The 27,403-nt window shown below is 34.6% G+C and overlaps 4 protein-coding genes across 4 annotated transcripts; all 4 read right to left on the reverse strand.

Annotated features, from left to right (window-relative positions):
* Positions 1-124: 124 nt before the first annotated feature.
* On the reverse strand, positions 125-1,813 carry LOC142342649 (COP9 signalosome complex subunit 7b-like). The gene is made up of 2 exons (XM_075394094.1): positions 1,141-1,813; positions 125-485 (listed from the first exon to the last, which is right to left on the reverse strand). The coding sequence occupies exons 1-2, from the start codon at positions 1,708-1,710 to the stop codon at positions 237-239; spliced, it is 819 nt and encodes a 272-aa protein (XP_075250209.1). The 5' UTR covers positions 1,711-1,813; the 3' UTR covers positions 125-236.
* Positions 1,814-4,895: 3,082 nt separating this feature from the next.
* LOC142342961 (COP9 signalosome complex subunit 7b-like) lies at positions 4,896-5,483 on the reverse strand. The gene is given in 1 exon segment (XM_075394641.1): positions 4,896-5,483. A coding segment is annotated over 1 exon segment (588 nt).
* A 5,205-nt stretch (positions 5,484-10,688) lies between these two features.
* LOC142342126 (notchless protein homolog 1-like) lies at positions 10,689-12,648 on the reverse strand. The gene is made up of 2 exons (XM_075393325.1): positions 12,108-12,648; positions 10,689-11,737 (listed from the first exon to the last, which is right to left on the reverse strand). Exons 1-2 carry the CDS (start codon positions 12,595-12,597, stop codon positions 10,743-10,745), a joined length of 1,485 nt encoding a protein of 494 aa, XP_075249440.1. The 5' UTR covers positions 12,598-12,648; the 3' UTR covers positions 10,689-10,742.
* A 5,956-nt stretch (positions 12,649-18,604) lies between these two features.
* On the reverse strand, positions 18,605-25,822 carry LOC142342127 (adenylate kinase isoenzyme 6-like). Its single transcript, XM_075393327.1, has 3 exons — positions 25,636-25,822; positions 19,447-19,606; positions 18,605-18,943 (listed from the first exon to the last, which is right to left on the reverse strand). The coding sequence occupies exons 1-3, from the start codon at positions 25,732-25,734 to the stop codon at positions 18,633-18,635; spliced, it is 570 nt and encodes a 189-aa protein (XP_075249442.1). The 5' UTR covers positions 25,735-25,822; the 3' UTR covers positions 18,605-18,632.
* Between the last annotated feature and the right edge of the window lie 1,581 nt (positions 25,823-27,403).

Raw genomic sequence — 27,403 nt, forward strand, 5'->3', positions numbered from 1 at the left:
CTTTTTACCAGATTGAATTAATTGCAACTAATTCAAGCAAACTGAGTAGTTCGAAATTACTGTCTTTTTTTGGGTAACTTGAGCTTGGAAAATCAGCATTTGCTAAAAAGATCAGAAAAAAACATTCAAAATCTTTACTAGATTAATTTACTGAAAACATCAACTAAATAAATTTATCAATTGTTTTGCGCATTATATCAACAGAACACGACACATTTTCAGATCAAAAAGAAATCTCATTTGCTCTTTGAAGGAGTTTTGCTACTACTCCCACCAAAAGCAGCTTTAATCTTGGGGTATTTCTTCTCGCCTCCGCCTCCCTTGGGTTTAGTAGTAGTATGTGAATCGGCAACTCCTGTTTCGGCTGCTCTCGCGTGTTTGTTTTGTTCATCCTGGGCTAACGCGTGTCGTGTACTGATAACTTCACTTTCTATCTTCACTCTGTGATTGTACAAGTCTTCCAAGTGCGTCTTCGTCAATTCAACCTGTTTAAAAATATCAATAAAAGAACAGAAATGATACCAATTGTGTTTCTAATGCCTTACAAAATGATGCTTAAAAAACTGAAAATCTCAGCCAACTTTCTAGAAACCGGCCCTTTAAAATGTAGCACAAATGTTTGGTCGGCAAATATTCTGAGCACACGTCAAACAAATATTACGTTCCAAAAAAATCGTGAAAAGGCGGTTTAAACGCTATCCAGCCTTCACGTATTTTTAGTACAAAGACAAATGTTTGAAATTAAAAGTTTGAAATGAATATGCTGAACCGAGAGTAAAAATATGCGCTTCTAAATTAATTTATAAAGTTTTTTCATGAAAAATTCTTTTCGAAGAAAAGCCCTTAAAGATTTCAAAATCTCATCGAGATCTCAAAATTTATGTTTAATACTACACAACGTACCTTTTAAAGGCTGATACTTAAAGATATTTGATTACCATTTTTATCATGAAAAAAAGTTTTTGAATGGTAACGATTTCTGAGCCAGATAAAAGCACTTATTTTTCTGAAAAATTTAAAAATTGAAAAGAAGGGCAATCGTGCCACTATAAGAATCAAATGCATTTCCAGCAAAGCAGGTTTTAGAAAGTTAGCGATCAGCTTGTTTCTATGAAATAAATTTAAACAAAATGTTTGAACCTGCGATTCGACAGAGCCCAAAACAGACTGACAATTCTCAGACCACTTAGTCAACACATCAACCATATTCGTCATTTCCTCCTCTCCCTTTATGTCTCTCGAAACTGCCGACTGAACAAGCAGAATCCTATTCTTCTGGTCCATTTTACCCTTTATAAGTCCATAGTAAATGGCATCAATTATCAAATCCTCTAATTCTCGAACGTTTGAAATTTTAAGCTCAGTAAAAAGCTGATCGTAGCTGATTGATTTTGTTTCATTCGCAAGGGATACTAATGTTAAACATTGAAGTTTACGGTAAGCTGCCGGTTCTAATTGCGGATGTTTGCTGGAATCGTAATCTGATAAACGTCCATACGCGAAAACATTCAATAGTTGATATAAAGAAGCATGATTGCCGCTTTTCAGATCCACAATATTGGGCAACGATAGAATTTCCCCATAAACAAATATTTGGGGTGAGGTTAGAGCTTGTTTGATCATGGCGACCAGAGCTTCACCTTTGTGACTTTTGGACATGATCCGGAATCTTTCCAAATGAGGGTTGTTAAATGCAGTTTCGGCCGTCATTTCCTTCTGAAAATCAAAAATAAGATTCTTACCGTTTACTTCGTCAATCCATTGTCAATGCAGATAAACACTTCTTCTTTACTTTTTCAATTTCATTAAACAGCTCGAACAGAGTGAGCAGATATAAATACAAGGCTGCTCGGTAATGTGCGATCGCACATAAGGTTCCGACCCCGCTCATCCACAATTTTGGCATAATCGTCTACCAAATGAGGAACAGATAGAAAAACACAAAAAATTCAAGTATTTTTCAAAAAAAACTGGTGTATGAACGAAAAGATAGCCTCCAAAGCAAATAACTCAGTGGAGTAAAAAATGATGCATTAGATTGATGAGATATGCCGATATTAAGAAAGCGAGCGAAGACGAACGGCAAAATCAAACAACATCCAACATTAATTACATCAAAAAATTTATGTCCGTTTTAAAAATCAAAACTTAATAACAAAGTCAAAATAGCGTCAGATAAAACTGAAAATAAACAAAATACTTGTAATTCACCAGAAAAAATGGTTATTCACCAGTTCATAATAAAGCTTGGTAAGATTTAGACAAAAAAGAACAGAAACTTTAAAATTAGAAAATTCGCTGTATTTTAAAAAAAAAACAATTAATTTCAAAGTAATGAAAACCATTAGGAATCAATTAAAATATCCCAGAGGTTTACAATTAACAATGCTTCTATCGAAAGGAGTTAAAAACTCTTGGTATTCAATTGTTTATGCAGTTACAAAAAGAACAACAAATAGACAACAAACTAAAAATCAATAAAAACTTGCCAGAAAATGCTTTGGAAGCCGTAAAGCCATACTTTGGCCCCCAAAATATGTTTGATTGCACCTTCGTCGAACACTGATAATGTAGTATGTGACCGCTCATTAATGAAAATAAGCAACAATTAGACAAAATTTTGTAATACTTGTTTTTTTTCGAAAAAAAATTTATTTCCAAAACATGAAAGCCATTAATTATAAAATGAACAATTTGAATAGGTTCGTCCATTCTTCCAAAGGAAGCCCTTGAGACCTGCAATTATCCAGAAGATGTCTTACGTCTACAAAAAGAACGTCAAATATGACAAAAATCAAATATTCATTTACTTTTTTTTGTGAAAAACCTGTGTTGAAGCCAGTAAAGTCATAACGAATTCTCTTAAAACATTAGATTTTATGACACCAATCCCTTTTGACACCTTCCCTTGAAATGTATTATGTGAGCTCTTATTAATGAAACTAGGTAACAAATAGACCAAAAAGAAAAAAGCAAGATTATGTAATTCTTATTTTTATCGAAAAAAATTTATTTCCAAAGACATGAAAGCCATTAATTATCAAATGAAAAATTTGAAGAGGTTCGTCCATTCTTCCACAGGAAGCCCTTGAGACCTGCAATTATCCAGAACAAGGACCTGCAATTATCCTTACATCTACAAAAAGAACGTCAAATATGACAAAAATCAAAAATTAATTTACTTTTATTGTGAAAAACCCGAGTCGAAGCCAGTAAAGTCATAACGAATTCTTTAAAAACATTAGACTTTGTGACACCAATCCCTTTTGACACCTTCCCTTGACAAACATAATGTCATCTTTAACCTTTGATTAACGAGACCGGGTAACAAACAGACAATAAAAGGAACAAAATTGCGAAGTTGAAATGTTTTTTTTTTCGTTGTTTTCGAAGTCATGAAAGCCATTATCTATCTTCTAATATCAGAATATTGGCTGATCTACTCTTCCAGGAAAAGCCAATCAAACCGGGTCATTGTACAGGAAATTAAATACGACTAAAAAAAACAAAGTAAAAACGACAGTTAAAGACAAAATTAAAAAATTCAATTAAATTCTTCGAGAAAGTATTGTCGAAGCGGTAAAGAACCACAATCTATATCTTTAAGGATTTAAATATTATCAATTGTGCGTTATTTTGAACGCCAAACATGTGATATATGAATCTAGTAGTATCAAAGCCAAAACACCATAACTTCAGGCGAAAAACCGCAATAAAGACTAAAATTGATTTCAGCAGAAAGAAGGAGCACTCTTTGATTGCTGACACTAAGCTACAAGTTGACCAAATTAAGAGAAAAATGAAGGCAGAGTTCAATAAGCCATTTTATATAAAAATCAAATATTTTGAAAGTCAAAACGACCAAAAGCTTTCAAGCAATCAACTAGATAAATTAATTTCGATATAATTAGGAAGCCAATAGGACCTATCACTAGTGAGCTTTGATCTGAAATGTTCTGTTATTTAATTAATATAAAAAAGATCGATTTTTTAAAATAAAATCCGACTGATGACAATCCGAATTATTTTTGGATTGTAACGGTCCAAGATTGGTACAGAACTAGGTCCTGCTAATGCTGATTGTCCATTAGGAATGTTTAATTTTTGGAATGTCATTGATATAGATATTTTGTTAGTTAAAAAATCAAAAATAAATGCTGCGTTTTTGATAATCAACGAATAAAGTTAGCAAAAAACGGCGAAGTTTTATTTACAGAGCACTCTCAACGGAAGTTGAAGTGGAATGAGCCCCCTTTTCAGTCTACAAAGATTGTGCAGTGGTGTTTGGTTGTGCACTTCCTAAAATCGAAAAGCTCAGGTAACTTTCTAGAAACTGGTCCCTTAAAAAAGCAGAAACGTTTGGTCGGCAAAAATTCTGAGCACACGTCAAACAAAAATTACGTTCCAAAAAATTGCATCTCAAATCGTGAGAAAGCGACTTAAACGTCATCCAGCTTTCACGTTTTTCTAGTACAAACACAAATGTTTGAAATGAAAAGTTTGAAATGAATATGCTGAACCGAGAGTAAAAATATGCGCTTCTACATTAATTTATAATGTTTTTTCATGAAATCTTTTTTTCGAAGAAGCCCTTATAAATTTCAAAATCTCAATATTTGCAAATTGAGATCTCAAAATTTATGTTTAATACTATACAACGTACCTTTTAAAGGCTGACACTTAAAGATATTTGATTACCAGTTTTAAAGATATTTGATTACCATTTTTATCATGAAAAATTTTTTTAAATGTTAACGCTTTCTGAGCGAGCTAAAAACAGTTATTTTTCTGCAAAATTGATACGGAGGGCAATCGTGTCACTATAGGAATCAAATAAATTTCCAGCAATGCAGGTTTTAGAAAGCTAGCGATCAGCTTGTTTCTATGAAATAAATTTAACAAAATGTTTGAACCTGCGATTCGACAGAGCCCAAAACAGACTGACAATTCTCAGACCACTTAGTCAACACATCAACCATATTCGTCATTTCCTACTCTCCCTTTATGTCTCTCGAAACTGCCGACTGAACGAGCAGAATCCTATTCTTCTGGTCCATTTTACCCTTTATAAGTCCATAGTAAATGGCATCAATTATCAAATCCTCTAATTCTCGAACGTTTGAAATTTTAAGCTCAGTAAAAAGCTGATCGTAGCTGATTGATTTTGTTTCATTAGCAAGGGACACTAATGTTAAACATTGAAGTTTACGATAAGTTGCCGGTTCTAAGTGCGGATGTTTACTGGAATCGTAATCTGATAAACGTCCATACGCGAAAACATTCAATAGTTGATATAAAGAAGCATGATTGCCGCTTTTCAGATCCACAAAATTGGGCAACGATAGAATTTCCCCATAAACAATAATTTGGGGTGAGGTTAGAGCTTGTTTGATCATGGCGACCAGAGCTTCATCTTTGTGACTTTTGAACATAATCCGGAATCTTTCTAAATGAGGGTTAATAAATGCAGTTTCGGCCGTCATTTCCTTCTGAAAATCAAAAAGAAGATTCTTACCGTTTACTTCGTCAATCCATTGTCAATGCAGATAAACACTTCTTCTTTACTTTTTCAATTTCATTAAACAGCTCGAACAGAGTGAGCAGATATAAATACAAGGCTGATCGGTAATGTGCGATCGCACATAAGGTTCCGACCCCGCTCATCCACAATTTTGGCATAATCGTCTACCAAATGAGGAACAGATAGAAAAACACAAAAAATTCAAGTATTTTTCAAAAAAAACTGCTGTATGAACGGAAAGATAGCCTCCAAGCAAATAACTCAGTGGAGTAAAAAATGATGCATTAGATTGATGAGATATGCCGATATTAAGAAAGCGAGCGAAGACGAATGGCAAAATCAAACAACATCCAACATTAATTACATCAAAAAATTTTTGTCCGTTTTAAAAAACAAAACTTAATAACAAAGTCAAAATAGCGTCAGATAAAACTGAAAATAAACAAAATACTTGTAATTCACCAGAAAAAATGGTTATTCACCAGTTCATAATAAAGCTTGGTAAGATTTAGACAAAAAAGAACAGAAACTTTAAAATTAGAAAATTCGCTGTATTTAAAAAAAAACAATTGATTTCAAAGTAATGAAAACCATTAGGAATCAATTAAAATATCCCAGAGGTTTACAATTACCAATGCTTCTATAGAAAGGAGTTAAAAACTCTTGGTATTCAATTGTTTATGCAGTTACAAAAAGAACAACAAATAGACAACAAACTAAAAATCAATAAAAACTTGCCAGAAAATGCTTTGGAAGCCGTAAAGCCATACTTTGGCCCCCAAAATATGTTTGATTGCACCTTCGTCGAACACTGATAATGTAGTATGTGACCGCTCATTAATGAAAATAAGCAACAGTTAGACAAATTTTTGTAATACTTGTTTTTTTTTTCGAAAAAAAATTTATTTCCAAAACATGAAAGCCATTAATTATAAAATGAACAATTTGAATAGGTTCGTCCATTCTTCCAAAGGAAGCCCTTGAGACCTGCAATTATCCAGAAGATGTCTTACGTCTACAAAAAGAACGTCAAATATGACAAAAATCAAATATTCATTTACTTTTTTTTGTGAAAAACCTGTGTTGAAGCCAGTAAAGTCATAACGAATTCTCTTAAAACATTAGATTTTATGACACCAATCCCTTTTGACACCTTCCCTTGAAATGTATTATGTGAGCTCTTATTAATGAAACTAGGTAACAAATAGACCAAAAAGAAAAAAGCAAGATTATGTAATTCTTATTTTTATCGAAAAAAATTTATTTCCAAAGACATGAAAGCCATTAATTATCAAATGAAAAATTTGAAGAGGTTCGTCCATTCTTCCACAGGAAGCCCTTGAGACCTGCAATTATCCAGAACAAGGACCTGCAATTATCCTTACATCTACAAAAAGAACGTCAAATATTACAAAAATCAAAAATTAATTTACTTTTTTTGTGAAAATCTCGAGTCGAAGCCAGTAAAGTCATAACAAATTCTTAAAAAACATTAGACTTTGTGACACCAATCCCTTTTGACACCTTCCCTTGACAAACATAATGTCATCTTTAACCTTTGATTAACGAGACCGGGTAACAGACAATAAAAGGAACAAATTTGCGAAGTTGAAATGTTTTTTTTTTCGTTGTTTTCGAAGTCATGAAAGCCATTATCTATCTTCTAATATCAGAATATTGGCTGATCTACTCTTCCAGGAAAAGCCAATCAAACCGGGTCATTGTACAGGAAATTAAATACGACTAAAAAAAAAACAAAGTAAAAACGACAGTTAAAGACAAAATTAAAAAATTCAATTAAATTCTTCGAGAAAGTATTGTCGAAGCGGTAAAGAACCACAATCTATATCTTTAAGGATTTAAATATTATCAATTGTGCGTTATTTTGAACGCCAAACATGTGATATATGAATCTAGTAGTATCAAAGCCAAAACACCATTACTTCAGGCGAAAAACCGCAATAAAGACTAAAATTGATTTCAGCAGAAAGAAGGAGCACTCTTCGATTGCTGACACTAAGCTACAAAATGGCCAAATTAAGAGAAAAATGAAGGCAGAGTTCAATAAGCCATTTTATATAAAAATCAAATATTTTGAAAGTCAAAACGACCAAAAGCTTTCAAGCAATCAACTAGATAAATTAATTTCGATATAATTAGGAAGCCAATAGGACCTATCACTAGTGAGCTTTGATCTGAAATGTTCTGTTATTTAATTAATACAAAAAAGATCGATTTTTTTAAATAAAAACCGACTGATGACAATCCGAATTATTTTTGGATTGTAACGGTCCAAGACTGGTACAGAACTAGTCCTGCTAATGCTGATTGTCCATTAGGAATGTTTAATTTTTGGAATGTCATTGATATAGATATTTTGTTAGTTAAAAAATCAAAAATAAATGCTGCGTTTTTGATAATCAACGAATAAAGTTAGCGAAAAACGGCAAAGTTTTATTTACAGAGCACTCTCAACGGAAGTGGAAGTGGAATGAGCCCCCTTTTCAGTCTGCAAAGATTGTGCAGTGGTGTTTGGTTGTGCACTTCCTGCAAATTTAATCAGAGTGGACTAAATAAACTTATTTCGTGCTGTTTGTGATGAAAAAGTCTGAATTTTGTGAAATATTTAGCCGGAATTTGTGACAAAAAAAATTCAATGAAAATAGCCGACAATATATTTTGTCTTTAAACGTAAAATCAACAACATTTTCTTGAAAAATTTTATTAAATTTTATCAAAATTGGCGAAATTTTAGTTAAAAATTCCAAAAAAATGTGAATGAAATCAACGGAATTCACTCTATTTTCTCGAAAGTTTAAACCTCGATATCTCCCTGTCAAAAACGAAAACCAAAAAAATCTTTTTAATTCAATATTCTACGCTGGACAAGCTTTCTAATGATACCAGTCTCAACTCTCTACGATGAACATATCGATCGGCCAAAATTGACTGAACAAAAAAAACCCATGAGTATATAGTTCCTCCCCCCCCCCTCAAGATGGGTCGGAACAATAAGTCGTACGTGTCGCTTCCCTTCGCATCCGGAATTACGATACGAAATGAAGAAATATAGCAGGAGCAAATTTACCAAATAATTTCAAATAAAATTTTTGCATTTATACGCTATTAACCATACTATTTGCTCTAATCTCCAACTATGTACGGCTTTCCCTTCCTAAGGTTACGAGGAATACAGAAAACATGACCATACTTCGGTGGCAAGATATTGGTAAAGAGCATCAAAGTAATTTTTTACTGAAAACAAAACTACTGTTTTGCAGTTCCCGCAACTTGATGACTTTCCATTTATTGTGCGCAGTTGATATTTGATAACAGTTTAGGGAACAAAAATTATTAAAAATAATTAAAATTTTCAAAAAAGATAGTCTCTTAAAAAAATAAATCACTTGGTAAATTAATGGCTTTTCGTATTGGATTAATGAACTACGTTGTCTTTGACTATGATCATCTTTTGGTGGCAATATACAAAGATAGTGGTAAATAGCATGCAAGTATTTTATGAACATGAATATTGTTTACTGTTCTCACATTTTGATGACATCCCATTTATTTTGTGCAACTGATTATTAATAACAATTTACGAGAACACAAATATTTTCAATTATTTGACGACGTTTAAAATTTTCAAGTTTTGCTTTCGTAAAAAAGAAATTTTTAGTTTTACCAAACCAATTGATATTGTTAAAGTTGACCTTGATAAAGCTTGAAATATTTCTATCGAGGTAATCCACTTGTCCAAGTGGTGTTTTTATAATGAGTAGATTTAGTCTTTTTAGAAAAACGGGTAAACAGAACAAGAAGGTTTCCAATCATCATTTTTCTAATCAATTTCATAGAAATTAAACCAACTGGTAATGGAGGTCAGTCACAATAAATATTTCCTAGTCCCATCACTTCCACGTGCACTTAATACACAGTCAAATAGCAGATAGTAGTATGCGATTAAATAAAACATACCCGGCAGATTGCCGGAAAATAGCCGCCGTTGATTCTAATAAGCATGATTGGGATTGAAAGAATAGAAGATATTGAAAAAAAATATTTTTGTACAAAAACATTTTTTAAGTCCGATTTATTTTGATGGCATTTCGTAGTTGAACATAACGTACTTCTGTTTCCTAGAGAGAGGGTACAGGGGCTACTATCAATTCCAATAAGCATTAGAGATGGTAACTAAGACTTATAGGAACGACGTTCAAATAGCGGGCATCTAAAATTGGGCTTTATGGGTTTATCCCTTTTCTATTTCTGACTTCAATTTTTTATACTGACTCTGTTCATTTTGAATTGCTTTGCTGAGCAACTGATGTTCAAAATCACTTTTAGCAGAATGAGAGAAGAGAGAAACTAGCCTAGAGAAGTCAAAAAGATATCACGCAAAATGTTGAAAAAGCGGCAAAATGAGGTAAAGCGAAACATTTTTTTATTCGACGAAGTAAAAAAACATAGCAGGACAAGTCCTGACGTACAATTCAAAGAATTTTCATTGACTAAACAGAAAACTAGACCTAGAAAGGACTATGAATGGATTGGAAAAACCATTTAGAAAAAAATCCGATCTAAAAAATCGAAAAAACAGAAAAAATCAAAGCGAAATTGCCGCATGTGAACAAAAAACCACTAGCGAGAAAGCGAATTTTTGTTCAAACACCGTTTTCTCACTCTACTTTAAATTCAGAGCGAAAAAATTTCACGCCGCAAAACCACTCGCTTTTTCGCTCCACTTCCTGTTTCGGCGTGACCAAAATCACTACTCCAATTTGACTTCAAAAATCATGAAAATGTGTGAACAGATCTTAAAAAAAAGACAGCGCCCCAATACAATTCAAATTCTTTGAATTGTAAAAAAATAGGAGCGCTATAATAGCCGGCTGAGAAGATGAGGGCGGCTATTAACTAGCAAGGTACCAGTCAAAAAGTCATTCAGAGCCCACAAATTGATCCAAGGGAAAAAATAATTATCAAAAAACACATCGACGGATAGGACACAATGAAAGCCACAACTTTTCCTAAAACTGTACAAGCAAGGTGTCAATTATTCAGTTTCAAATCATATCTAAGTTTGCTTCGTTCCAAATTAAGAAAGACGTCCGAATACGACGATCTCATCATAAAAAAGGATGCTACAATTCTCGAAAAGATCAACTCATATTGGAGCTTTATTAGATATTCGACTAAAACAAGGAAAACATTCGAACGTTCAGCGTCTCCATATTTTCAGAGTTCTGTCTTTGCTACCAGAAGCAACACACTGGCCATCGGGCGACCAATCAATTGCATACACCTGGTCTGCATGTCCGGGCAAATCCAGCAATAATTTTCCATCTTGCCAACACTTAATAGTCGAATCTTCACTAGCTGAAACTATCAATCTGGAATCGGCGGACCATGCTAATTGGTAGACACTTGCCACATGACCTCGCAATGAGTACAAAAATTTTCCATCTCTTCCGTTCCAAACTTTTATTGATTTATCGAAAGAGGCACTTGATAATAATCGACCATCTGGGCTGAATCTGACGTCATTGATCAAGGCTTGATGACCTGTCATTCTGTTTATAGACTTCGGAGATTTCAAAGGTTCCCATAGAAACAATGTAAAATCGTCAGAACCTGAAACTAACCGCTCCGGATTTGATTTCGAGAACAAATCAAATTTAACTTTTGCCTCAGCTTTTAGTTTTTCAGGGTCAACATTATTGAAGGTGGTGGGAAGAATCGACGCGTCTTTAGGTTCAAACGCTCCGATTCTCATAACATAATCTGAGTTCAAGGCTAATGTATTAACCCAATGAGCGTGACCTTGGAGAGTTTTTTTGACCTGTCCTGATGTCGGATCCCAAACCTTTATAGTTCTATCCTGGGATGATGAGTAAACGAATCCTTCACCTGACCACTTCACACATGTTACAGATTGCAGATGACCAGACAACACAAAATCGCATAACATAGTTTGACTGTTCCATATTCTTAAATCACCATCTTTACTCGAACTGACAAATTTAACGCATTCGCCATTGAGATGTAAAGGTTCCCAAGCTATACATGTTATCCACTGTTTGTGTCCAGATAGCTTTCTGCCCATTTGTGCACCAGTTGTTGCGTTCCAGATAATGACGTCGCCCCGTTTGCACCCAGAGGCAACTTTGAGGCCATTGGGCGCCCAGGCTAAGGCCAAAACCCAATCTGAGTGACCTGAAAGATTTTGAATGAAAAACTACATTTATTAATAATAGCCGTTTGGGTACACGGCGGCTTTTAATTACAGACAGAAATGACAGAATTTTTCATAGGTCTATAATACATTACAATCTACCATTGTTAACAATGTTATTTTAACGTATTAACTACGTGGCCTATAAAACTCGTTGCTGCTATTTTAATATCCCGTATAAAAAACCACACAGTATTACAATAGTTAAAACTTCAGAATCAACAACTTAATTCACAGTCGTGTCACGAATCAACTTTTTTTATTCCGAGATTTTTTATTCCGTATCAATTATGGCCCGTCAGCTGACGTCACCGATTGACTTATATTATAAGATAAATACATTTTAGTTACCTGCGCAAGTATGCTTGGGCGTCTCTGTAGTCAAATCCCAAAACCTCACAGTCGTATCGCCAGACCCCGAAGCAAGCTGCGATCCTGTGGGCGAAAAAGCAACATGCAAAACAGGCTGCGAATGACCTTCTAATGTTGAAGTACATCTAGCAACAGCTCTAACTCTGAATACTGCTTGTGCGTGGTACACAATATCAACTGCTTTCTCTACATTAATTTTAGTCCAGTCAATTGTTTTCTGTAGAGAGGTTAGAACCTCTTTGTCATCCAGGTAAAACGAGTAGGGAACCCGGAACGCATCTCCATCATCCTCTTTCTTCGTATTTTTCAGAATCGAGTACAGGATTTCAGTTAATTGTTGCTTCGTGGTCGAAACTGGAACATCAAATGACTGTGGGTTCACTTCACCCGTTTCGTCGAGCAAATTTACGAGAAGTCGCGAGTCTTCGGTTATACCGAGACGCTCCATCGGGTCTAATACACGCTTCATCTTCAAAAAGTTGAAGCTATCAATCCAGGAATTGTTTTCAATGGCACATTTGCATCTGAAAGAAACATTTAAATGTTAAATTCTTCACATTTCAATTTCCAGTTTGAATAAGCTTTCACTTAAAGTATTGCATCTGTTCCGAAGTCATATAATGAGGGCAGGAATTATATGCTAGCTTGGCCTTTTGGTTCCGTCATTGTCAACCCAATAAATATTAATTGAAGAAAGATGTGAGTAGTATCATCCGAAAGCCGTTACGTGAACAGAGTATATACACAAATGGATTTCTGAATTTCGTTTCTAAGAAAAAAAAATGAATTTTCAAAAATATTGAAGTTTTTCCCCAAAAATTGATCAAACCGTTAACGTTGAAATTCATTAAAGTTCTTATAGCATGTAATATTTAATCACATTGCCTTTTCTCAGGGAGGATTAAAAAATGTTTTTCTCTCGAAATAAAATCAAAAGCTAATTATCTCTGCTGATTTTTTCGCTGGTTTGAATAAAAAGTTAAAAATCTGGCCAATTAAATGGAAAAGTTTCATAACTATTTTGACCATCAGCTAATGATCAAAAAATATCTACCTCCACATCTTTCGTCATTTACAAAAAAAGGAGGCTCGCTAATGTGGAATGGCACAATGCGCCGACCTCGCTCATCTAATTTCTTAGCTTAATTCTCTGCCAATTGAAGTTAACCCTCCTCCAAAAAATAGATTAAATTTTGTTATTTAATTTTTGATAGATTCGAAAAAAAGAATAGTTGAGAACTCCACTACCCTAGAATGAAAATTTTAAAAAACGAGACAAGAAAAATGCACTTTTGTTGAGCAGAAAAACGATTTCATCAAGTAACCACCTAATTTTACCAAACGACAACAAATGTGAGCCAGAAATCAACCTACATCCCGTCTGTAAACTGAACCGCAATTGGTATTGAATTTTCAGTGACATATTTAATGATATCAGCAAACTGAACAACAGGAATGTAGAGGGGTGAATCAAAATGAATAAAAAACTGCTATAAAATGGTCTTTCATTAAGTAAAAGGAACTAAAAATTAGCATCAGCTTCTAATTTAAATAATGCCTCATCAAAAGGTTGACCAAATTTGTCACCATTGAGACTAACATAGACATCAACGCAAAAGAACAATTATGGGCAAGACACCTTTTAATCACTTTTATTCACAAATTTGATTTTAATTTAAACATTAAAATCAAAGCCAAGAACAAAAACATCGCTGGCAGATTGCCAGAAAATAGCCTTAATAGATTCGTAGACCCGCAGTCTAAAAAACAGTAAAAATAACAGACCAAAAAAATTTGTCTTTTCATTGAAGGCTGATCTGTTATATTTTGATTTAAAATCTGTATAAGTTATTGCTGCCTCTATTAGCTGATCTCAAATAAGCTTCATTTAGAGTGACACACACCCATTTGACCTTAGCTCTTTGAATTAAAAGAAAATAAAAGTCAATTTCAAATTGAGGAAGTCATTTTTGAGAGTGAGGTAAGTCAAGTGTGACCAAAAATTTAATCACGCGCATGAACAAAAAAACTCGCTCCACACCACTAAGAGCGACAAATGACGTCACACATGCAATTCAGTTGAAATTGCATGAACGAATGAACAAAAAGTGGCTGTGACGTCATATGGTCGTAACAAAAATCATGACGACGAAATAAAAACACATAGCAGGACAAGTCCTGATGTACAATTCAAAAAATTTTCATTGACTAAACAGAAAAACTAGACCTAGAATGGACTATGAGTGAATAGAGAAAACCATTTTTTAAAAAATCAGAACAAAAAAATAAATAAAAAGAAAATCAATATCAAAATGCCGCACGTGAACAAAAAAAACCACTAGCGAGAAATGAAAACTTGATTCAAACAAAACACTAGGCCTAGAATGAGCTGTGAATTGATTGAGAAAACCATTTAGAAAAAAATCCTATCCAAAAAATCGAAAAAACAGTAAAAATCAGAGTGAAATTGCCGCATGTGAACAAAAAAACCACTACCGAGAAACCACTCGCTTTTTCGCTCCATTTCCTGTTTCGGCGTGACCAAAATCACTACTCCAATTTGACTTCAAAAATCATGAAAATGTGTGAACAGATCTTAAAAAAAAGACAGCGCCCCAATACAATTCAAATTCTTTGAATTGTAAAAAACCAAGAGAAGGCCAATAATAGCCCCAGCTATCGCTGTGCGGCTATTATACAATTTATTACAAAACACATGTTCTTCGGAAAGATACAGGTAGGATACCTTGTTAATGAATTTAATTTACAGCAACAAAAAAAATAATCAGGGACCGAAATTCTTCAAAAATTCAATAGTTCTCAAATTTTCTGATCGACTCCTCAATTTCTGCAAACCATATAGCATGTAATATTTAATCAAAGTGCCTTTTCTGTGGCAGGATTTAATTAACAAAACTGCACGTTTTTTCCTCTCGAAATAAAATCAAAAGCTAATTATCTCTCAGCTGTCCTGTTTTCTAAAAAGTTACAAATTCTGGCCAATTAAATGGAAAATTGTCATAACTATTTTGACCATGAGCTAATGATCAAACACTATCTACCTCCACATCTTTCGTCATTCACAAAAAGGCGACTCGCTATTGTGCAATGGCACAATTTGCCGACCTCGCTCATCCACTTTCTTAGCTTGATTTTTACCAAGTGAAGAGATGGACCTCATTCAAAACAAAATAGATTAAATATTTTTGATAGATTCGCAAAAGAGAACTGACGTAAACTTTATTACACTAGATTGAACACTAAAACAAAGGCATTCAAAGAAAAGCAACTTTGTCAAGTAGAAAAACGATTTCAGAAAGTAACCATTATATTTTTACCAAACGACAAAAAGTGAGATCCAGAATCAATCTATATCCTGTTTGGAAACTGAATCGCAAATGGTATCAACTTTTCAGTGACATGTTTATTGATATCAGCAAATTGAATAAACCAAAAGTAGAGACTTGATTCAAAGTAAACAAAAAAAATTGATAAAAAATATGGTTTTTCATTAAGTAAAAGGAACTAAAAATTAACATCATGGTCCAATTTAAAAAATACCTGATCAAAGAGTTGATCAGATTTGTCATCACTGAGACTAACAGAGCAATCAACGCAAAAGAACAATTAAGGGCAAGACACATTCTATTCACTTTTACTCACAAATTTGATTTTAATTTAAACAAAAATCAAAGTCAAGAGCAAAAACACTTTTTTAAAAACGCATGTTCTTCAGAAAGATGCAGCTAGGATTCCTTGTTATTGAGGATAATTTCCAACAAAAAACAATAATGAGGGACCAAAAATCTTCAAAAAACTAGTATCTTTGGGACAAAACTTAAAAACAAAAATTCAAAACACAGTAGATATCAATCATATAACCCATTAACGCATTAGAAAGTTGCAGTTTTAAAGGCTCATAATGTCTGCCGGAATTGCCAAAGCTGCCTGGATCAGAAAAACCAAATAGTAAAAAAAACAAAAAACGTCCATAGTGACAATTACGTATTTGCCATAAGCAATCAACTGAAAACAAAAATTAGATTCACTCATTGATCATTATATATCACTGAAGAAATTAAAAAGGAGAATAAAGGGCAAAACAAAAAATAAGAAATCAAAGTTCATTTCAAATTACCTGAAGATATAATGTCAGTCATAAAAATCATTAGCAATGAATTCAAACAATTAAAAAGTTATTTATGATACTATCGCGATCAGCGGGACTTTTTAACGATTAAAAAACTACAAAAAACAGTAAGTCAAAACTGAAAAAATGATCAAATATTTACGAAAACAATTGGTTTCAAAGTAATCGGTAGCCCAAAGTGGTACCTGTGTCAGTTCAATTATTCCTCGCTAGAACTTCAATGGACCCTGTCAGAATCGAGAATCAGTAACAATATAAACAAAAAACGGGCCAAATTCACATAAGTTTAATGAAAACAGCTCTAAAGTAAAAAAAATCATTGTTGCCCACAGAACAATTTAGCCAACAAAATTTATGCATAATTAATGCACGTAAACTGCCCTCTGTATACTTTGCCGCACAGTCACCAGAAAAAAAAAGCAAAATCAAATGGTCGCAGGTGACAAAAAAATTGCTCTGAAAACGAAAATATCTGTATTCAAATGTGTTTTATTTAGAAAAACCACAATGATAGCCTGGTTATCAATTTGGTGCTACTAAAACACGGAAATGTTGAAAAAGCACAATTGAGCAAAAATTACCCGAAAATGGCCAAAAAGTGTGAAAATCTGTGCAAAAGTTTTCAAACATTTTAAACCTCGATGGTTCCTCGAAAAGGAAAATTTTGAAAAACAGTTTGTAATCTGTACTTTCAGCAATTTTACTTTCTATACTTAAATTCTATACTTTAATCTATGCTCTAAGCAAGACGGCCTTCCTAGTTATACCACTCAACTGTCTACGATCTTACAACTTTCTATCGGACAAAATTGACTAAAAAAAGTTGAGCACTCCTCCCCTCCACCACAACTGTCAAGGCAAAATGGAAATCCCAACGTTTATTAAATTACCTAAAAACAGAGCGCCGATTGATTTAACTTAAGGAACTTAAATTGAAAAAAAAGAATTTTCACTTCAAAATTATTTATAAAAACAAATTCAACAATGAAACAGTATTAAAATTATTTGAGACTATATTCTAAAGCTGTAAGGAAATAATTTTGAATTGAAATGGTTACTCAAAATATTTTTGCGCTAAAAATAGGTTTCAAATTTATTTTTTGATTTTTTTGCAATTGCAGATAATTTTGTCAAGATTTTTTTGACAAAATAATTGTATTTAACGCTTTCAATTTTTTCGAACTTTATTCCAGAAGATGTCCTGGGGATTCATTGATGTAAAATTTTCATCACAGTCAAGTTCATGCAATGAAGTTCAGTGGTTACAAACAAAAGAGTTTCATAATTCTAAGAGTTAATTGAATAACAATTTTCTTAAGAAAAAGGTAGTATATAAGTCTTAAAACTGATAAGAACTCTTGATCTGAATTTGTATCAATAATTCAAAAACTGGTTTGATAATATAAGATTAATGGCCAAAACTGGAAGTTTACTGTTCGGAACCAGATCTAAGTAGGTTTAAGAACTAAAAAAAGGCAATTTCTCTTATTGTTCAATCAACCTTTTCGAGATTATTTTAGACGCAATAGTACAAATCATGTCAACGCTTAAGAAAATTTAATTTCACGTGGCTGTCCAGGAAGGGGTCGCAATAGAAGAAAGACAATTTTTTCAAAAACTGAGTTTCAATCGCTTAAATGCTCAAAGTAACGCAAACATGAAGGTCAATGGTTGACCTGTTTAAGAAGTTGCGCTCAAATGTCTATTTTTAACAGAGGATCTGTCTATTTTTAACAGAGGATCATCCAAATTTCAAAAAAAAACATCTCATGCAATGAGCTTCTTTAATATCTAAAACAAAAACGTGTAATTGGCATATTTTACCGCCCTTCTTCAATTACGACGATAGAAACATTTTCGCATTTGACAACATTTTCAGATCAAAATTTGCGTTCGATAGCGGTCGTAACCTTATACAAGGATGCAAATTACTAAACCTCATTGTTTACGAAATCAATTTAAATTTCGATCAAAATTGGACACTATTTAATCACCAATTCAGATAACTTTAGTCATTAGGCATGACAAGGTACATGACACGGCAACATCGCGCAGCCCAACTATATTTTTGTGTGAATGGAGAATTCGGTGTGAGAAATGTACATGAACGAATGTACATTTCGAGTGTACGTTTTTCTTCGAGAATGAGACTAGTGAGTGTCATTGCAAAGCATCTGAAGTTAAAGGCTATTTACTTTACAGATTCGTAAAAAAAACAAAATTCGTCAATAATTCGTTTAAAAATTTTAAAAATGCTCACCCTTTTTTGACCAACGACTTGGTTTTTGAGGTTCTTGGATTATTGCTCACTTTGATTGAAAACAAACAAGAAGTCGCAAAAAATGTTTTCAATGTCACGAAGGCAACGAGCCTTTTAACAACAACCAATTTTTGACAAACGAGGAAATAGTATCAATATTGCTTTGCATATCATCAACTGAATTCGAGTCTAAATGAAGCACAATTTCATGTTTGTACGAACTCTGCGCCTCTTCCAAAATTGTCTGGAAAATTTCACTGTCTAAATTCGAAGACAACTTTTTCTCATTATAGCCACGAGATTTCAGCCGGTCGAACAAGATCTCAGTGGAGCAACGAAGCACGACAACTAAGTCAAACCAGCGTTCGGGAAAGAATTCACAGCCATGGTAGTCCACAATGTTTCCTAAAACAACCGCGTGATCACATCAACTGGATGATTAATATCGGCTACATCAACCTTAACGTATTCCCTTTCTCAACCAACTCGAACGTTCCATTATGAACTGACATTCAAATTTTCCCAAAACCACCCGCCTTAACCTAACGAAAGCAGATGCACTTCAATTACCACAGGTGACCATTAAGGCGGCTTCTTGAATCTTTCAAGGGGTTTGCAGCGCCTGTGAACTTTTTGACGACTAAAGGGGGCTCAACAGAAAAGAGGAGAAGCAATAGTACGAAAATCGACATACTAAAACCATATCTCTGTACCAGTCTTGACAATGCTTTTTGAGAATTTCGATTTTAGGTTTCTTAAAAAATCAAATCGTTGTCTTTTTAAAGCATGGTCTAAAGTAGTTAGCAAAATTGCGTTCAATCAATGAACAACAGCAAGCTCACACGGCTGACAACATATCTAAACATAATAGCATGTGATTTGAAAGCATTAATTAGCATAATTGTTACCTCCGGGATGCATTCTGGGCTCCAACTCGTCCAGGAGGAGGTCTTCGTTAAGTACATGACACTGGAATTCTTCGTCCCACTCATCCAGACAGGAGAACTCCTTAGCCACATCTCCAACATTGATGTAGGTAAAGTCAGGGAGGGATGTTGATAACTGCTCCTTAAAATGGAGAATTCGAGAGGAATTGTCCACAAAAAAATCCTAATCCTACTAGTATAATTTGATCTAAAAAATTAGATTAGATCTTTTTAAAGCATGGTCTAAAGTAAAGGAAAAATCAGAAAACTTAAGGGGAAAAAGACAAAAATGTTTTCAGCTTAATTTTATGAGTTGTTAAAATTGAAATTATTAAAGCGTTCTTCGAAGCTTCGAAGCTAAGAGTTTGAATTCATTTTAAAAACTTACCAAAAAAACTGAATCAGCACACACTACTGAGTTCATAGGATTTTCGAGTTTCCAAAACCATCTACAGACATTCAAAACTGAGGCGAAGTTTGTACCAAGTGAATTTACTAAAAGACGAGTTTAAAATTCTAAAAGGTATGGTCAACTGGACTACAATTTTATGCAAGTCTCTGAGCATTGAGTGATAAAAACGAGAGCAAAAATTGCAGATCATTAAAATTCATTTGAAAAAATTGCTAATTCGCCTCTAATACAATAACTGGTAGTCGAAATATGCAAAACAAAAATTGCTGACAGAAAAGAGCTTTGCAGACCATTCACATAAAAAATGATAAGCTTAAAAACTAGATTGAAAAAAAAAACATTTGGATTTCTGATAAAACTTTTTTTTGTCTAATATTATGACCCCCGAAAAATTGATCAGAGGCAAATATACATGGCAAATCATGGTCCATGATTAGACATTCATTAGTACTCTATTTTGGCTTGAACCAAACAATGGGGAGGAACTATAAGCTCAATTCTTTTTTGTTCAGTAAAATCTGACCGATTGATAAACTTGACGTATCAGGACATGAGTACCATCACCAGAAAGACCATCGAGTTTAAAAACTTTAATAGGAGGCGCGTCGGGAATTAATGAGTAGTTTTTTAACATTAGCTGATTTTCACCATTATTCATGTTTTCATAGCAATTCAGTCATATTTTATATACTATTAAAAATACTCATATTTTACATACTATTAAAACTAGAGAAAGCAAGAAGGTTTTGTCAGCTGACACTGACAAAACTACAGAGCTTAGTCAGGGGGCAAAACAACGCAATTTATCTTCGGGATTGACTAAGCAAATGAATAATTTAATAATTGATGACACCGCTTCCCGCCTTCAAAGGCCTCCCAAAACAACCCTTTTCTACCCCTATAAAGGATGAACTGCACCAGATATCTGTTATTGACCATCTGTTGTTGACTAAATTAGATATGACTAGTGGTGACCGAACTTCGATGAGATGATGTACTCCAAATCAATATGGGCCTACTCGCAATTTACGCCTTTACTTTCTAAAGTGAAAAAGATACCACGCGATTTAGCGAAGCGGATAGACGAGATTGTGCAGTCCGCGAGTTCAGCAAATCTAGCTGCAACAGATAAATCTAAATGAACTCCCAGACCTCGAAGCTATCAGCAGTAAGCACATCCCTATTATAAGGTTCATTCCTGTAAAGTTTTGGGTGAGATGGTCAGAATTACTAACGTCCGCTATCGGTGCTTGCATTTCTCACGCGCAATCGGAAAATTGAAAAAAACTCTTTGCATTTAGCATATGTGTTCTACGCGCGTCTAATCGTGAGGGTAAGAAGCACGAGCAGTAGCAAGAGAAACAGTTGTTGAGCAGACTTGAGTGATAGAAATCAGGTGATTATGCTGCACTGTGGTACGAGGCGGCCCCAATGAAGCAGTCAAGTAAAACTAGGAATGAGTAAATAGACGCTTTAGCAAGCCGCGCGAAATCTCTTTGTCTGCAGAGGCAGTTTGGAAGGGCAGCGAAAGTTCTGTCTTCTAACGGCGTCGCTTCTGACAATACTGCAACGTTGAATGAACTTAAAAAGCTCCACCCTAAGGAAAAGCAACCTGATCACCAATTCGATCAAGATGCTAACACGAACGCATATCAATTTGACGAGGCATCAGTATTCTTCCAAATCGAGTCGCTTTCCAAATTTACTGCAGCTGGGCCGTCAAAAAAGTATCCCGAGCATCTGCTGCATGCAGTAAACTGCGGTGCCCTAATCAATCAAAGCGACCATTCACTAGTTTAACAAAATTCGTCAACTTAGCCAGCAGGGGTCAGCTTCCGGAATTCCTTGCTCCTATACTATGTAGTGCAACCCTAAATGCATCGCAAAAGCTGAAAGGTGGGGTCCGTCCTATCACTGTTGGGGAAGTAATTCGACGTCTTATTGCTAAATGCATAGCTCGTGAAGCGAATTCAGAAGCTGCTGATCTATTTAACACAAAATAATTGGGATTAGCAGTCAGCGGTGTTGCTGAGAGCATAGTACACGCAACAAGAATTTCCTTTGAAAAACTGCAAAAATAAAAAAATTCCGGAATATTGCAGATTGATTTCAAAGCTGCCTTCAATTCGGTAAAAAGAAGCAAGGTTTTGGAAGCAGTCGCTAAATTCTTACCTAGTGATGCTCCTTTTTGCTACTCAACACAGTCATTTGCATTTTAACAACCCATTTATATGGCCAATCGGGAGCTCAAAAAAGGAAACATTTGGAGCCGCTTTTAAAAAAATTGAAACAAAATTACTAAATCTAGTACAGCATAATTGGTATTTGGATCTTTGTTGGTACCCAACAAAAGATTTGCACAGCATTGAATTTTTAAAAAAATTTGGGTGAAGGATGCGGTTTCGAGCTCAATAGAAAAATGTGAGCTTTGGTCACCCGTTGAACTGAATGCTATAGATAACTGAGTAAGGAGAAATAGCAAAGAAGGACTTGAGATCTTGGGCGCTGCCATCGGCAATCCCAGCTTTGTTGCTGCATCTTTGAGGAAAAGAGTCAACAAAATATAGCTGCTCGACCACCTGGCGTATCTAGACGACCCTCATTGTGCACTAGGAATTCTTTGAAGCTGTCTGGGTGCCCCAAAGATGGTATATTCCATGCGATGTAACACTATCTGACAAATCCTCTGTTATTTTGAGAATATATTAGGCACAATTACAAGTGACAACGCTTGGAAGCAGGCTTGTCTACCAATAAGCAAAACTGGCATTGTAATTACACAAGCAGTTGACCAATTGAAAGCGGCGTTTGTTGGGTAAGTATCGCAGAGAGACGCTTTAGTAGAACAAATAACCAGTGAGAAAATAGCAGACAATCAAATTTTCAGAGAGACAGTGGAAGAACTGAAGAATCTAGAAATTAGTGAATATACACAACACAGGAGACACTTGACGAGGCTGTGCAAGATTCAGGAGGCACTTGACGATATTGCTTTTTCTGACCTTTTTGGTAATCAGATTTCAAATCGGGAGAAAGCTCGTTTGCTTTCACTAACGTTGCCTCAATCTGGTGCCTGGCTATCCGCACCTCCAATCCCTAGTCTGGGCCTTCACCTTCAGCCAAATGAATTCAGAGCCGCATTGAACTAACGGATCGGTGTTCCGTTATACATTGAGGAACGAAAGTGCCCTTACTGTCAAAACGGCAGACTGGACAAGCTGGGTGATCACGCCTTGAGCTGTCATGGTCGGGTATTAACTCAAGGCCAGGAGACATACTTGCGCAGCTGAACAGCGGGACAACCATCTGCGTTAGATGTAACCATCACTTCCCCACTGCAGCCCCGTCTAATTTCAGATGCGGCGAGGAGGTGTGACTTTGCTCTGACAAATGCTGAAGAAGTGAAATATGAACAATATGACCAAAAATGTGCCGAAATAGGTATTCAGTTTGTACCACTTGAGTTCGAATCTTTCGGGGGCTTCTCAAACATTTGGTTCGAAAAAATTTGAAATGAATAGCCTTGCTTGCCGATAACCAAAGCTCTCAACCGGCTGGTTTATCAATTGCCTACAATCGGGTATCTCAAGGAGTCTCATTGACCTTAAAGAGAGGTTCAGCCATAATAATGATTGCCAGAGATCCCCTGTTATGAGACTCATTCGTGCGACAACACCCTTAGCCCCACAATGGTTAATTTACAGTCTTGGCTCTCCCAATTTTAGTTGCCCAGTTATTGCCGTGCGCGAACATGTTTGTCACCCAATGAGTGGGGACAATGGTCATTTCTTCCGTTCAACCCGATTGTGTGGACTGATGACAAAAATTTTGAAGACCCGATTGTGAGGGTTTCTGGGAACAAACAAAAGGCAAATACTCAATTGCGTGGGCACCAAGGTGATTTGTGGGCTTAAGGCTTATCGTAAGAAAACTTTCTGAGAATCGCCTGAACTTAAAAATGATCTCAACCATGAGTTCCCCAATCAAGCATCCCTTAAATGTATGATTTTAAAAGTTACAAAAAATTCAATATGCTAAAGAATATTATCATAATGGTATTACGTGAGTTGCTGGACGTTTATAGATGAATAAAAGTTGCAGAATTCTGCCTCTTGCTTCATTCTGCTAAAACTTGACTATTCACTGATTAAAATTTTAACTATTTCAAAATAAAAAGGTAGAAAAATCGACCTATTTTGCGGGTTTTCATAGAAATTTGTCAGAAGTAATGACCATTCGCACTTTCTAGCTGAATAAAAGCTATTTTTACTTCAACTCAGCGGAGCGCCCTGGAATTAAGTGCTGCCAGCTTTTGCTAAATTGAATTTTATCCAATTTGCAGTAATTTCAGCTAATTTTATTGCTCATTGCTAATTTCTATCAACAATATAATTTTATTTGCTAATGAAGAGCACCAAGGACAACGTCTTATGAATTCAATCATTATTTTTTCAAGTAATGGTACAACTTGACGAGTCAAGTGACATTGAATTAATTAAAATAAGTTTATGTTTTTGCTAAGTCTAAGGTTATGTTTTTGCAATAAAATTGATTTCTAGAAAACCTTTCGCCTTCTACCTCAAGAACTTACCAGGGCGCTGATTGGCCATTGTTCTCAAAAATCAGCCATTGTTGTCAAAGTTGAGCGTTTGGCAATGTTAATTTTTATCGATTTTCAAAGTCATTGTTTTTGTTGTTAAACTTCAGGCAAATACGTTTACTTAGCCTGCATATACGTAGGCCAAATCAATCGACGCCTTCTCGCTAAATTCTATCAACAATATACTTTTATTTGCTAATAAAAGCACAAAGGACAACGTCTTATGAATTCGTTCATTATTTTTTCCAGTTATGGTACAACTCAAGTGACATTGAATTTATTTAAATAAGTTTAAGCCTAAGAGTTTCGACATTTTTTGAAAACAATTTTACATAACAATGTTTTTGCAATTAAATTGAGTATGTAGAAAACCTTTGGCCTTCTACACCAAGAAATTACCAGGACGCTGATCGGCCATTGTTGTCAAAAATCAGCCATTGTCGTCAAAGCTGAGCGTTTGGCAATGTTAATTTTTTTTTCGATTTTCAAAGTCATTGTTTTCGTTGTTAAATTTTAGGCAAAGTCTTATTATAGGCAAATACGTTCAATTAGCCTGCATGTACGTAGGCAAAATAAATTGACGTTTCCTCGGTAAATCCCTTTTAGATGTTTTTGGATACTTTGCAAATTTCTGAAACATAATTGGTCGTTTCTCCGGAACTATCAGCTAATCATAATCTCCAACATTGATATTTTTCTTTTCGAGCACATGTATAACTTAGATATCTTTAACAGTTCTCTAACAGTATAGGCTGCTTTGCGCTATCTTTGATCCCAATTGCGCAATTTTTCATTCAGATTCTCAATTACCTTTTCATTTTATCGAGATGGAAACAAAATACACCCCCGTCTTCTAGTTGTCAAAAGTTGAAAAAGGAGATGGGGAATGAGGGGTGTCAAAAAATGTGCATCAGCACATTATCGAGCCTCCTTGCTAGAGATTAATGGCGACCAATAAGATTTAAAGTAAAAAAATGAAACCAATTCCGATGCACTTTTGGTTTGAATTTAGTAGTACTGCAATTTACGAAATCCTCAACCTATGAATACCTATAAATTTAACTAACTAGTGATTGCATTTGCACAACAAATGTCTTGATTTATTAGATCATACTTTTCCAGATATTAAGGCAGATTACTCAGATTAAGCAATATAAACCTGCAAAGTCTGGGACAGCGTGCTTTTCCCAGTAGCGGGAGTTCCACAAATGAGAATATTGGGAAGAGTGCGAGTTTCAGGCGTAGTATGAGTCGCCATGGGACAAGTCCACACTCCTATGCTGACAACCCGATAGTCACGTAACAAAACAAAATTATCTGAAAAATAATTGGCATTAATTTAACGGAAACTCAAATACGAAAATACTATCAGTTACGGAAAATCGCTAATGTGCATTCGCACACAATGTTTGAAACCCAACCCCCCAAATGATGGCTAATGAATAAATTTAATTAAATTATAATTTACCATCGCGCTGAATGTTAATCTCAGTTAAGTTTTAAAAATGAATTCTACTTCATGGTATTGTTAACGAATAGATTTATACTATTTTGACGGTCTGATTCTTTCCAGAATGATAGTAGCGTCCCTTTTTTAAAAAATGTACAACAGCTTTCAAAACAATTCAGAATCCATTCCTTATTGTCCCTTCCAGACAGCATATTACAAAACCTCCTCTATTAAAAAAATGAAAAATAGGCGGCAAATAGCCACCTTTGACTCCAGTGATGCACATCGGGATTAAAACAGAAAAAGCAGAGATAGGAATTTGTTGAAATTTCTCTAGGTGTCAAAAATGTTCTAATTTGGTGTGCAGCTTCAGTTCGATTCCAAAATTAAAATAAAAATCAGCTTCTAAACTGAATACTTATAAGCCTAATACTAATGCCAGCTAGCAACCCCTCCAATAAACTTTGATAAATTTACGCAGCATGACTTACTGACATATCTTGATGAATGACATGATTTTGGGATAAAAAGACTTCCTGTACAAAACATTTTGGTACTTAAGTTTACTTAAATTTCGTTTAATCAGGCCTGGTAAGACAAAGCAGCTTAATCTGCTGTTTTGCAGCACCTCATTATACCATAATCCTTGAATCAACTTTTCAAACATAACTAGCATACTGACAAGAAATAGATTCGATAGCTTTATAGACCAGTAGTCTCAAAAAACAGTTGAAAAGGTACCTAAAAACCATTGACAACGAAAATTTTCATACAAATATTTGCGGTGTCTGCAATTGGTAAAGACTGATGAGCTGCAGAGCTGACCTCACTTAACTATGAATAAAAATTATATATCCTCAATTCACATTAACACCTCAAATAACACACGCAAAAATCAATTTGAGAGAAAGGAAAAATCATTTTGACGAGGTACGCAACATTTGGCCGAAAAAAACTGTCACGTGAAAGAGACAAAATTCATCGAACAAGTCTAAAAAATTACGCATTCAACTCAGTTCACAAATTGCCTGAATGAATGATAACGATGATCTGAAATAAACGTGGAGTCATACGATCGCAACAAAAATCCCGTCGAAATAATCACCCTAATACTCCGGAATCGAATCGAATTAAAATGTGATTTACACAGCAGACAATATTCTCACGTAAAAAAATTACTTAACATTTTTTCCGTTAAAAAGTCCCATAAATCTCTCGAATTGAAAATTTATTCTGCATTTTTGTGCGATATCATTTGCCTTGAGGAATAAACCAATATCACGTTCAAAAAATTCAAAACCGCTTCATCTATTTCAGGATCTACAGGCCTATCAATCATTCGGTTGCTGACTATTTAGCAAGACCCATTTAACACTTCTAAATCAGAAATTGAATCAGAAAAAGTATCTAAAAATATGCAAAACAGGAGAATCATTCAAAAGTTATCGAAAATAGACAAAAGAGACCAAAATAATGA

Source organism: Convolutriloba macropyga, chromosome 7, assembly GCF_964194025.1.
Source record: "Convolutriloba macropyga chromosome 7, txConMacr16.3, whole genome shotgun sequence".
NCBI classification, from domain to species: Eukaryota; Metazoa; Xenacoelomorpha; order Acoela; family Convolutidae; genus Convolutriloba; species Convolutriloba macropyga.